Source organism: Manis javanica, chromosome 3 (genome assembly GCF_040802235.1).
Source record: "Manis javanica isolate MJ-LG chromosome 3, MJ_LKY, whole genome shotgun sequence".
Lineage (NCBI taxonomy): Eukaryota > Metazoa > Chordata > Mammalia > Pholidota > Manidae > Manis > Manis javanica.
Genome location: NC_133158.1, coordinates 113,917,710 through 113,931,564, shown reverse-complemented (window position 1 = coordinate 113,931,564; position 13,855 = coordinate 113,917,710). Strand labels below are relative to the sequence as shown.

The following is a 13,855-nucleotide window of genomic DNA, read 5'->3' as shown; positions in this document are numbered from 1 at the left end:
TCAGCATGCAGATCATATAAACCCAAAATTATAATCACAAAATATTGTGCAACAAGTATATATAAGCAGGGAAGGGAATAATCAAAGTAAAAGTACTCGATAGTCCATGGAGTTTATTTATTTGTTTGTTTTGGCTTAGAAACCAATAGACATCCATGAACTGTAGATCTTAATTATGAGTATTAATAATTTAAGGACAAGTAGTAGAAGATTAGGATTATAAATTCTCAGAAAATGTGAGGTATTTTGAGAGAACTATATGAGAAAATGTATGTGTGAAATGGAGTTAGGAATGCTAGAAACAATTTCAAATATACCTGAAATCACAAATGTGAACACAATAGCACAAAAAGATCAAAAAGCATAGAGATGGAAAAGAAGATACACTAGGCAAACATTAGGCTGAGGAAAGCTGGTATGTAACTATAAAATATTAGATGAAATAGAAATTAAGGCAAGATGCATTATTAGGATAGGGTCACAATGTAACAAACTATTTACCAAGATGTAACAACTGAAATTACATGAACCAATCAAGTCTCTCTAACTATATAAACCAAAATCCCACAGATTTTTGAGAGAAAGAAATGATAAATACAACTGTAGTAGTAAAACTTCAAAGCATCACGGAGAGAGGGAATCCTCCTACAGAGAGTGGGAATATAAACTAGTTTAACCATTGTGGGCAGTAATATGGAGGGTCCTCAAAAATGTAAGAACAGAAATACCATCTGGCCCAGTAATTGCACCCTTAGGAATTTACCTGAAGAAGTAAGATCCCTGATTCAGAAAGATATATGCACCCCTATGTTTATCACTACACTATTTACAACAGCCAACATATGGAAGCAACCTAAGTGTCCATCAGTAGATGAATGAATAAAGAAGATGTGGTACAAATACACAAAGGAATATTATTCAGCCATAAAAAAAGAAATCCTGCCATTTGCAACAACATGGATGGATCTAGATAGCATTATGCTCGGTGAAATTAGCCAGGTGGAGAAAGACAAGTACCAAATGATTTCACTCATTTGTGGAGTATTAACAACAAAGAAAAACTGAAGGAACAAACAGCAGCAGACTCACAACTCCAAAAAGGGACTAGCAGTTACCAAAGGGAAGGGGAGGTGGGTGGGGAGGGAGGGAGAAGGGGATTAAGGGGCATTATAATTAGCACTCACAATATAAGTAGTCACAGGGAAGGAAGTACAGCATGGAGAAGACAAGTACTGACTTTATAGCATCTTACTATACTGATAGTGACTACAATGGGGGGGGTGAGGACTTGATAATATGGGTGAATGCTGAAACCACAATGTTTTTCATGTGAAACCTTTGTAAGATTGTATATCAATGATATTTCAATTAAAAAAAACTTCTAAGCATTAAAACAACAACAAAGTAAAAAAAATGACAGACTGATAGAATGTTTTTGCAATACATAGTACTGAAAAAGATTACCACTCAGAAAATACAAAGGACTTCTAATAAATGAATGAAATAGACTGACAACATAATAGAAAAGTTAGGACACACACTGATCCTTCTTCCAAAAATGTGAAAACATGCTCAGCTTTGCAAATAATGAAGGAACTGCAAATAAAGCCACAATGAAGTACCATTTTCTGTCTCTCCATTTGGCAAAAATAAGAAGTCTGACAATACCAAGACTGACAAGGATGTGGAACAGGATCTCTTTATCCACTGAGAGAGGGAGAATTGGCACCTTTACTTAAAGAGCAATTAGGCAATACCGACTAAGCTATAGGCCATGCCTGTGCTATATAACCCAGCACTGACATTTTCTAGAAGCTAGTTTACTGAAACTCAACCACATACTCACAAGGAATTGTATCTAATAATTTTAACTGCAGCACTGTTGGTAAAAGTGGAAGGAAGAAGAGAGAAAAAATGAAACTGTCTCTGAGTATAAGAATAGATACTATGGTTTAATCATGTAAGGGAATACTAAACAACACTTAAGATTAATAAATTAGATCCATATATATCAACATGGATAAATCTTGAAAACAATATTAACAGGCAAAAAAGTGGCAAAACATAATACAATTTATCAATCATGTTTGTTTATAGGTAGCTCTTATTTATAAAGATGTATGCAGTGAAAATATAAAAACATGCACAAATAATTAACAGAACACAACTTGTATTTATGGTAAAGATAAGGAAAGGGATAGATTAAGACTTCATAGCAATATCTGTAATAATTTTAAAGATTTAATAATTTAAATCTTTTAAAAGAGATTGGAAGCAAATATGGCAAAATGTAAACTGTTTAATCTTGGTGGCGGGCACATAACCATCTGTCAAATTACTTTCTATATATTTGAATGTTTCATATACTAAAATATTTATTAAAAATTAACTAGTGAGTGATCAAGTATAGCTAATATTTACCATCTATTTTCTACTCGTTGGATCCCCCAAAGATCTAAACCATCTTCAGTAAGAGTTCCAGTCTTAAAAAAACAAAAAGCACACATTACAAAGTATTTATATTGAGTCCAAAATCAAAAATTATGAATAGCTATGAGACATATAAAATGGAATATTATATAGCTGTTAAAAAGGAAGCCAGTAAGACCTCTGTTTTTGATAGAGAATAACTTCCATGGTGAATAAAGTAGGGAAAAGGGTACAGAACACTTCTTACAATATGGTTCTTCCATGCAGGCGTGGGAGAGGGGCATATATGTAGAACAGATTATCTATTTATGTGCTTACATAAAGAGAAAAACAGTACAACATGCACCAAAATCAACCTATCAACCAATAAAGGATGCCTGCATAGAAAGTAGAAATCAGGGTATAAGGAGTCAAAGAGGGAAGAGGAACAAATTAAATGACACCAGGAGGAAGCAATCAACCAAATCCAGGATGTAAATGACCTGGTTTCTTCAGTATGATGATTGGGGATGAGGGGCAAGAAAAGTGACTGTTACAAATCAATTTTAACCAAGGTAATCCTTACTTGTATTCTGACTAAAAATATAAACTGTAAAATTTTGAGACACTTTTAAAAGACAGGAAAATCTAAATATGAACTGTTTATTAGATAATACTAAGGAATTGATAACTTCATTAAGTGTAGTAAGCAGTAATGGCATTGTGGAAATGATTTTTTTAAATACCTTTTATACTGAGGTATGTGGGTAAAATAACCTCTGAAGCTGCCAACTTCAAAACAAGGGGATAAAGGTTGACAAAATGTTGATAAATATTAAAGCTGAGGGTTTATTATACTTGCATGTTTTGTAGAGTTTTGTCTATTTAAAAATTTTAATAGTAACATTTCAAAAAATACAAGCATAAGTGAAATTTCCTAAACAGATAAGTATGAAATGTACTCATGGGATATGAACCTTTTTTAAAAGCAAGATATATCTCATTTTCTTCCTTTAATAATGAACAAGCATAAAAATCAAACTCCTTATCATATCAATTACCCAGAAAAACTTGACGGAAGATTTTTTTGTCAAGGTTTAATTCTCAAAGTAAAACTTTTAGGATAACTAATTTCAGCTGAGAAAAGGATAACCCTTTATAAGAGGCAAGTACAAAATCTGTCATTTCCACATAAAATAGGTGACCTTCGTAATTATGAAACATACTCAGTAAAATCACAGAGCAAACACTAAACATATATGCTTAACATACTATAATTCCAGTAGATATGTCTGTATGGAACCTATTCTGTTGAAAACATTAAAGATCCAATCATCTTTACTACTACTACTGTAAGATATAAATCTGGATATGCATATTAGACAATTGCAGAGTGTAAGATAATAAGCAACATCCAAAGTATTAAAAATTGAAAAAAAGTGACAAGAAATACACAAAAGTGATACATGTGCCAAATAAGCTGAAAAGGGAAAACTACAGGAACATTAAATATATACAAATTGGTTGACAAAGAATACACAAAATATTAATCTACAAAGCTACAAAGTAATCTTTAGGAGTGATTATGAAACTGAACCAACCTTGTCAAAGCAAACAAGATTCAGCTGCCCACAGATATTTATCCTTTGGGGACTGATACAGAAAATACCAATTTTTTTCAGTCTTCTTTGGGCATACACAATACCAGCGGTCATTGCAGCAGGAAGTGCTGGTGGCACAGTAATTGTAATGATATCAAGAGATTCAATAATTATTTCACCAGCTTCTACCTACAATTAACACAAAAATAAATGTTAGACTCCACAGTTAAATATTACTAACCTAACATGGATATTTCTTTGGTGAAAAATCTATAAACCATTTTCAGTTTTATACACATAAGTGTGTAAAAAGACACATTTACTTATATTAACCATTTATAATTTTTTCCCTTTAGAGATTCTGCAAACAGAAAGCTCAATGAATTGTCAATGTTCTGTGAAATAACAGCTATTTTCAAGGCAAACTCATTTTAATAGCTCTATACACTTCACACATGACACACTTCAAAGTTCAACAAACATTTCTCAGATATTGACTCTTACTACAAATATCACACAGTGCCAGCTTCTAAAGGAGATGGAAAAATTTGACAAGGTCCCTTAGAAGTATCTTCAATTAAGTAACTGCATGTAGTTTTAGTTTTAACACCATATACCCCAGAGGCTAAAAAAAAGGAGCAAATAACACTTTCACTGAGTGTATGGTTGACCCTTCCTTTTTAAAGTCACAAGAGAGCAATAAAAGACCATCTAAGCCAGAGCCATTCAAAACAACTTTCTGCTATGATGGAAATGTTCTCTATCTGTATGTTCTAATATAATACAGAGTCTCATATGGCTTTTAAAAGTTAAATTACTTCAAATTAATATTTTAGTTCTTCAGTCTCACTAGCCATATTTCAGACCTTCATATGCCATAATGTGATAATTAAGAATCAAACCCTATTGAGTCCCCTGTACATACCTTATTTAAAATGCTATTGACAATAGTATAGATAAACCCAACACCAGCCACTGCCACAAGACATAGTAGAAACAAGTAGGCATCTCTGTAGAGTTTGAAATCAGTTGGTTTGGGATACAATATTGAACGGACAAGCTGTCCTTTGGAAGTACTAAATCCTAAAAAAAAAAAAAATTAAAAGAAAATGGCTATATTTTTAAAAGAAAATGAGAATTATCTCCCCAAATAGAATCTCTTTTTAAATATTCAGTAGGTATCAAATATGCTAAACCATTCAAGAAAAGATTAAATGTTTTCTACCTGTTCTAACTACTATGGCTTTGACAAGTTCTCCAGTGTAGAAACGAGTTTGAATAACAGTAGTCCCACAAAACAAAGTATGTCGCTTATGTATTTCTGGATTATATAATTCATCTTCCATTCCTTTTATGTTCACTGAAGGATTTGGCAAATTAGTCTTTGTCACTGGAACACTTTCTCCTTTAAAAAAAAACAAAATTCATGAATTAAAGCAGAAAAGTCAGTATCAAACACACAAACCTTGAACTGTTAAATACCTAAATGTTGTTATAGTATTTCAATAGTTACTAAGAGTTCTTATATGTGAATAACATAGCTTATTCAATCAGCTTTTTGTCTACGAACTTCTTTGCCCCAAAATATCAACTATTATCTCCCACAATTCCTGAAAGTGATATTACTCAAAGGCAATAATTTGGAAATGACTGTCAAGTTTCAAGTAAGACTAAGTAGTTGCCATAGTCCTAGTACGCATGCACGCGTACACACACAGTCAGGAAGAGAAAAGGTATGTGGGGAAAGAGAAAGAAAGAAAAATAAGCAGTACAGTAGTTCTCTCACTCAAACAATAATGAACAGCCAAATGCTTTTCAACGTTCAAATCTAATTCTCTGTAGCATTCACACTTCTGGCAAATGTGTGGGAATATTTTTCTGTATGAATGTGTTTTAAGACCGGATTCTCTAACAGTTTGAAAACATACAGCAATCACTTACTTGCCAGACTGATTATGAAAATTAAAAATTCATGTGATAAAATGATATAAAGCTCTACCTTCAGAATATGAATTTCCAAAGGGAAATAAATAATTTTGAAGTCTACTTCTCTCCAATTTAAGAAAAATATAAAATCTTCATTCCCACTTGTTACATATCCACAGGGAAGCAAACATTCTTGCCTCTTGCCTTACTATAAAACATTTTCTCGAGTCAAGAGTAGCCTAAAGGATGTCAAGGCATGTAGTGAACTCCAGCAGACTGACTGACTATAATGCAGAAATTGGTCCCCACAAGATTAAAAAAAAAAAAAAAAAAAACTTCAAGATCCATCACATGACATTCAAGAAGTAAAGGATACAAACAGCAGTAGCTAATTTTAAAATGACTTAATCAGTAATTACTGAATGCTATTATCATTATCAACAACTCATCTGACTGTTACTCATTTAGTTGAGGTTACCTGTTAACATGCTTTCATTTACAATGCAAGTCCCATTAATAAGTACTGCATCACAAGGCATAACAATCCCATTTAATGGAATGACCATAACATCTCCTGGCACAAGATCTGTAGAAAAAATCTCTTCTATTTCTGGATTAAAAGAAAGAAAAGTTTGAGAAGAATTTTCTTTCATTTTGAATAAAAACAGAGCAAATAGAAGTTCTACCTAAACATCACCTGATCTCAATAAGAAGGTAAAAGTGTAACAGAGCTAAACAGGAAAATCCCAATGAACAGACTTCCAACAAGTAATATTTGTCCTTGCACTAACAGAGCATGGTCTTAATTGTGTCAGCTAGTCTGTCTCCTGATAAGATGGCAACCGTGCACAAGTGATGCCAAGTCCCCTGTGTCCAAACAGGTGGGTGGGCTTCAATATTCATTACTGCAGTTGAACAATTTTAGCCATCAGCCTAGACAATAAATCCATACATGAGATATCCTTGCAACAGGTATACTCAATTTCCATAATCCCTTGGAAACAGAGTATTGAAAATTTTAGCACACTTTTTTTACAGCATTTTTTTCTCACTGCCAATACTTAGAACATGTAGTCTCAATGCCTCCTCAGTCTTAATATTTTAGACATTATTTTAATTTATAAAATAAACATTACAACATTTTATCTAGCTCATTATTTCTTTAGAAATCTACATATTATATTCAAGCTAGCTAAACAGTTTTTTAAAAGATCTTCCCAAGTAAAAGAAGGTTTTTCTACAGGATTGCCTTATATATGGGCAGCCTCTTTCTCCCCTTCTTCTTCACCCCCTTCCTCCTCTCCCAGGTTTAATACTATGCTCAGAAGTAGAGCTATACACGGGCTTGTAAACAAAACAAGTGAGGAAAAAACTACTGTTTGTGGAGTTCGTCTATAGAACAAATACTCTTTCCTTCCTAAAAAGAAACAAAGTAGTAGTTTACAAAGCTATGAGGAAACAATTTTTAAAGAATTCTAATGATCAACACAAAGCACATACAGAAATCTTTATTTTTTAATAAGACTTTTCAAAAAATTTGACTCTTGTAAAGCTTTAATACCACTTGAAATTCAACTTCCCTTAGGTCTACCAGGAAACAAAACATCAATGATCTGTTAGACTATACAAAGGGGCTAAGGAAGACACAAACTGAATGGAACCTATGTCCCAGCAGTCTCCATACCTTCAGCAGCAGCAGAGCGGAAAGGGGTAAGGCATTAATAAGGTACACATCTAAGACTATTGGCTGACAGGTACTCCCAGCTAAAGTAGGAGATGACCACGAAGCACAGGGAAGGAAGCAACCAGCTAGGTCAAACTGTGTTATACTGAGCCACAACAATGGAGACTGGATATTCTCAGTAAATCCAAGTGGCTCCTGCCCCCAAGACCCATGATGCTATGCTTCCTCCCCTTTATCTCCTTCAACATCTCACCAAACATATCCAAAACGATCCTTCCCTAGAATCCTGCTTCTCCTCCAGTGTTCTCAATGTAATTAAATGGCACCAACTCCATCCTCCCCAAGCTGACTCCACTCTATCACCTTGCATCCAATGAATCCTCAAACCCTGTCCAACAACCACATTTAAGCATCTTTCAAACTCATCTCATTTCTCTCCATCTCCACAACACTGACACTTGATCCATTTCATACCTTCAATATTACTCCCCTCTAAAGCAGTCTGCGCATGGCAGCCACAATGATTTTTCCAAAAAGGCAAACACAATCAGATCACTCCCCAATTTAAAATTCTTCAATGGCTTTTCATTGCCTTTTGGAATGAGTACAAATTCCTCAACATGACTTAGAAGGCTGTCATTACCAAGCTGCTCCCTCTGTCACGTCAAATTTTTTTCAGTTATTACAGTGACCAAACTATATAACTTCCAGGCCTTAGAACCTTCTCTCCTTCTCACTCCCACCTTACTACCTTTACAAATACGTCTAGTTCAACCACTTATAAATACTTTTTCAGAGAAGTCATCCCTGACATCTACAGTAAATGAGCTATCTGTAATATACAAGTTCCCGGACCTCTTCTATCAGAGCATTTGTTATACTTTATTGTTACGGTTTATCATCTGTTTTTCCAACTAGACAGAAGTTCAACGATGGCAAGGATTGTATGTCCATCTTGGTAACCACTATTATCTCCAGGGTCTAGCAGAGTACATTGTAGGGGGAGAAAAAATACAATTTTATGTAAGTGATTGAATTTGATACAAACTCACAGATGAGTACAAATCCAAAGGCTTATTTTTATTTCTTAAGGAATGGCTGTATATGTATAATACATTATTAGGCTTGTGCTTCACATCTTACTAGTGCTTAGTGAGTATCTTTTTAAATTTGTTTTTCCAAGAGTCACATGGAATTCTTACCTTCATCTACTCTGCAAACTGAAACTCTCACAGTACTATGAGCAGCCACCATGTCATGCAACATAATATATTGCTGAAATAGGAAAATAAAATTTTGAAATAGCATAAAACTACTCTTCAAGATATTAACAAGTAAGGGTGCTATAAAATAGGTAGGTTAATACAGTAAATGCATATTACTCTGCCTTTAAAAATGTCAAGTCTGAAAGATTCAAAGATTATTCAATGTTTTAGCTCAACACAAAGTAAGAAGCACTTTAATGAGAAAGCCCTGAAAACAGCAGATCAGCCCTCCAGTATTCTAGTCTGTGATAAGGAACTATAGATCCCTATGGTCTCTAAACAGTCAAGTGGTTGTCTGACTCTAAAAAGCATCTGCTTTCTCCCACCTCAAAAAAAAGGAGTTGGGCATGGGGAAGTACATATTCTTTAATGAAAAATAACTGCATTGAACATTACTTTGTAACAAGTACTATTCTACACACCTTATATACTATTGTAAAAAATACAAATACAGTTGTGAAACCGGTAATAAATCGGGACTTACCTTTCTAATGGAATATAGGGAGCTTACAATTGATACTACAGACATAATCACAATGGCTAGAGCATAGTAGTAGTATTCATCAGTGCTCCACAGTATAACACTGAACAGCTGGAAAATGTAAAATGGGTTGAGAACCTAAAAAACAAGATTTTTAAGTCAGATTGAATCAGATGTTCATAACCATACAAATTTTCCACCTTTTTAACAAGTAACCCACAAGGTGCTTACTTAGAGAATAAGCTCTCTAGTACTCTAGGACAACACATATTACCCAAAGAGTAGGGCAAGATGTTAGCATACCACTTTTTTTACCATTAAATCACTAGAATTTGTCTAAATAAGCCTAACTTAAATAATTTGCATCCATCTAGATTCATATGAAACCCAAATATAGATTCAGCCAGAAACAACTAAATGTGTGAATTTAGCCATTCTTCATACTGCTTTAGCAATAAAATACATTAACTTCCAATACTTACTGGACTACTAAAGGATACAAAACTTTTAATTAGATGTAACAAATGGTGATTTATGAACTCCACACACCAATTTATTTATAAGTTAGAGATTCACTGGACTCCAAAGAGAAGACAAATATGAGATAATGTTAACATTGCTTTGCTTTCTCTAAGGAAATAATTAAGGATTAAAACCTGAATTAAAAAAGACACAGCAAAGTCCTGCAACCTGACTTCTGGTTTACTCAAATTTCATAGTATTGCATCAGTGTCATTACTAACCTCCCAATGTCTTAAAATTGATGCATCTGTATTTTTTTTTTGGTATCATTAATCTACAATTACATGAAGGACATTATGTTTACTAGGCTCCCTCCTTCACCAAGTCCCCCCCACATACTGTCCATCAGCGTAGTAAGATGCTGTAAAATCACTACTTGTCTTCTCTGTGTTGCACAGCCCTCCCCGTGACCCCTCCACACTATACATGCTAATCATAATGCCCCCTTTCTTTTTCCCCGCCCTTATCCCTCCCTTCCCACCCATCCTCCCCAGTCCCTTTCCCTTTGGTAACTGTTAGTTCATTCTTGGTTTCTGTGAGTCTGCTGCTGTTTTGTTCCTTCAGTTTTCCTTTGTTCTTACACTCCACAGATGAGTGAAATCATTTGGTACTTGTCTTTCTCCACCTGGCTTATTTCACTGAGCATAATACCCTCTAGCTCCATCCATGTTGTTGCAAATGGTAGGATCTGGTTTTTTCTTATGGCTGAGTAATATTCCATTGTGTATATGTACCACATCTTCTTTATCCATTCATCTACTGATGGACACTTAGGTTGCTTCCATATCTTGGCTATTGTAAAATAGTGCAGCAATAAACATAGGGGTGCATCTGTCTTTTTCAAACTGGAGTGCTGTATTCTTAGGGTAAATTCCTAGAAGTGGAATTCCTGAGTCAAATGGTATTTCTATATTGAGCATTTTGAGAAACCTCCATACTGCTTTCCACAATGGTTGGACTAATTTACATTCCCACCAGCAGTGTAGGAGGGTTCCCCTTTCTCCACAACCTCGCTAACATTTGTTGTTGTTTGTCTTTTCCATGATGGCGATTCTTACTGGTATGAGGTGATAACTCATTGTGGTTTTAATTTGCATTTCTCTGATGACAAGCGATGTGAATCATCTTTTCATGTGTCTGTTGGCCATCTGAATTTCTTCTTTAGAGAACTGTCTATTCAACTCCTCTGCCCATTTTTTAAAAATTAATTTATTTATTTATTTTGTTGTCATTAATCTACAATTACATGAAGAATATTATGTTTACTAGGATCCCCCCTTCACCAAATCCCCCCAACAAACCCCATTACAGTACTGTCCATCAGCATAGTAAGATGCTGTAGAATCACTACTTGTCTTCTCTGTGTTGCACAGCCCTCCCCATGCCCCCCCCACATTATACATGCTAATCATAATGTCCCCTTTCTTTTTCCCCACCCTTATCCCTCCCTTCTCTCCCTTTCTCCCCAGTCCCTTTCCCTTTAGTAATTGTTAGTCCATTCTTAGGTTCTATGATTCTGCTGCTGTTTTGTTCCTTCACTCTTTCTTTGTTCCTATAGTCTTTGGGTTTGAGGTGAGTCTCTTGTAAGCAGCATAGAGATGGGTCTTGCTTTATTATCCATTCTATTATTCTGTGTCTTTTGATTGGTGCATTCAGTCCATTTACATTTAGGGTGATTATTGAAAGATATGTACTTATTGCCATTGCAGGCTTTAGATTCGTGGTTGCCGAAGGTTCAAGGTTAGCTTCTTTAGTATCTTACTGTCTAATTTAACCCACTTATTGAGCTATTTTAAACACTGTCTGGTCATTCTTTATTTTTCTCCCTTCCTATTCCTTCTCCTCTGTTCTTTATATGTTGGTTGTTTTATTCTGTGCTCTTTTGTGCTTCCTTTAACTGCTTTTGTGGGTAGTTGATTTTATTTTTTGCCTTTAGTTAGTATTTGCTTGATCTGCCTTCTTTGCTGTTATTTTATTTCTCTGGTGACATCTATTTAGTCTTAGAAGTGCTCCCATCTAGAGCAGTCCCTCTAAAATACCATGTAGAGGTGGTTTGTGGGAGGCAAATTTCCTCAACTTTTGCTTGTCTGGGAATTGTTCAATCCCTCCTTCATATTTAAATGATAGTCGTGCTGGATACAGTATTCTTGGTTCAAGGCCCTTCTCTTTCATTGCATTAAATATATCATGCCATTCTCTTCTGGCCTGTAAGGTTTCTGTTGAGAAGTCTGATGATAGCCTGATGGGTTTTCCTTTGTAGGTGACCTTTTTCCTCTCTCTAGCTGCCTTTAAAACTCTATCCTTGTCCTTGATCTTTGCCATTTTAATTATTATGTGTCTTGGCGTTGTCCTCCTTGGGTCCTTTCTGTTGGGAGTTCTGTACACTTCCATGGTCTGATCGATTCTTTCCTCCCCCAGTTTGGGGAAGTTTTCAGCAATTATTTCTTCAAATACTCTTTCTATACCTTTCTCTCTCTTCTTCATCTTCTGGTACCCCTATAATGCAGACATTGTTCCTTTTGGATTGGTCACATAGTTCTCCTAATATTGTTTCATTCCTGGAGATCCTTCTATCTCTGTGTCAGCTTCTATGCGTTCCTGTTCTCTAGTTTCTATTCCATCAATGGCCTCTTGCATCTTATCCATTCTGTTTATAAATCCTTCCAGAGATTGTTTCATTTCTGTATTCTCCCTCCGGAAGTCTGTAATCTCCCTCCAGACTTCTTCCCTTAGCTCTTGCATATTTCTCTGCAGCTCCATCAGCATGGTTATGAGCTTTATTTTTAATTCTTTTCCAGGAAGACTGGTTAGGACTATCTCCTTCTCAGGCTTTGCCTCTGTGATCTTGGTCTGTATCAATTTCTTCTGCCTTTTCATGGCAATAGATATATTTGTGGGGAGCTGGCGCATGTGTTGGGTAAAAGAAAGTCCCTTCTTGCCAGTTTGTGGCCTTCCTCTCCTGGGAGAACAGCGGCCTCTAGCGGCTTGTGCTGGGTAGCTGCATGCAGACAGAGCTTCTGATCTTGCCCAGCTGCTATGGAGTTTACTTAGCTCTGCAGTTGCTGTGGGCGTGACCTGCCTCAGGCTTCTGCTCCAATATGGAGGAGCCGCGTCGGAGGGGGAACAGGCGGGAGGCTGTTTATCACGGTAAGGGGCCTCTGCGCTGCGCTGCGGGGGTTCGGGCACCCAGAGTTCCCCGGGATTCGCAGCTGCTGGGCTAAGTGTCCCAGGGCACTTCCGTCCAGCTGTGGGGTCCCTGTCCCTTTAAGACTTTCAAAAAGCACTCGCTTTTCTTTGTCCCCAGGGCACCGGCTGCGGGGACCCGCTCACAGGTCTTACTGTCCTGTTTCCCTAGTTTCCAGCACCCCATGCACGCACTGTGTGTCTGCACTCTGGTGCGGATGGCTGGGGCTGGGTGTTTAGCAGTTCTAGGCTCCCATTCCCTCTCCACTGCTCCGACTCCTCTCCTCCCGCCAGGAGCTGGGGTGAGGGGCACTCAGGTCCCGCTGGGCCACGGCTTGTATTTTACCCCCTTCGCAAGGCACTGGGTTCTCGTGGGTGTGGATGTAGTCTGGCTATTGTCCTGTGTCTTCTGGTCTCTCTTTTAGGATTAGTTGTATTTGTTGTATTTTCAAAAATATATATGGTTTTGGGAGGAGATTTCCACTGCTCTACTCACGCCGCCATCTTGGTTCTCTCTCCCCTCTGCCCATTTTTTTAATTGGATTATGTGCTTTTTGTTTGTTGAGGTGCATGAGCTCTTTATATATTTTGGATGTCAACCCTTTATCAGATCTGTCATTTATGAATATATTCTCCCATACTGTAGGATACCTTTTTGTTCTATTGATGGTGTCCTTTGCTGTACAGAAGCTTTTTAGCTTGATATAGTTCCACTTGTTCATTTTTGCTTTTGTTTCCCTTGCCCAGGGAGATATGTTCATAAAGACTCATGTTTATGTCGCAG

General features: G+C 36.3%; 1 protein-coding gene across 7 annotated transcripts in view; it reads right to left on the bottom strand.

Moving 5' to 3' along the window:
- The window catches only part of ATP13A3 (ATPase 13A3), an 82,100-nt gene that overhangs the window by 37,732 nt on the left and 30,513 nt on the right, over nt 1–13,855 (bottom strand). For all 7 annotated transcript variants that reach the window (XR_005062880.2, XM_073231888.1, XM_073231887.1 and 4 more), the window contains 7 exons: nt 9,370–9,504; nt 8,823–8,895; nt 6,415–6,546; nt 5,236–5,415; nt 4,936–5,093; nt 4,011–4,199; nt 2,422–2,483 (listed from right to left, as the gene is read on the bottom strand). Coding sequence is in view for 6 of the 7 variants with exons in the window: in XM_073231888.1 (XP_073087989.1) it covers nt 2,422–2,483; nt 4,011–4,199; nt 4,936–5,093; nt 5,236–5,415; nt 6,415–6,546; nt 8,823–8,895; nt 9,370–9,504 (929 nt within the window). In the remaining variant the exon portion in view is untranslated. The remainder of the gene's footprint in view (nt 1–2,421; nt 2,484–4,010; nt 4,200–4,935; nt 5,094–5,235; nt 5,416–6,414; nt 6,547–8,822; nt 8,896–9,369; nt 9,505–13,855) is intronic.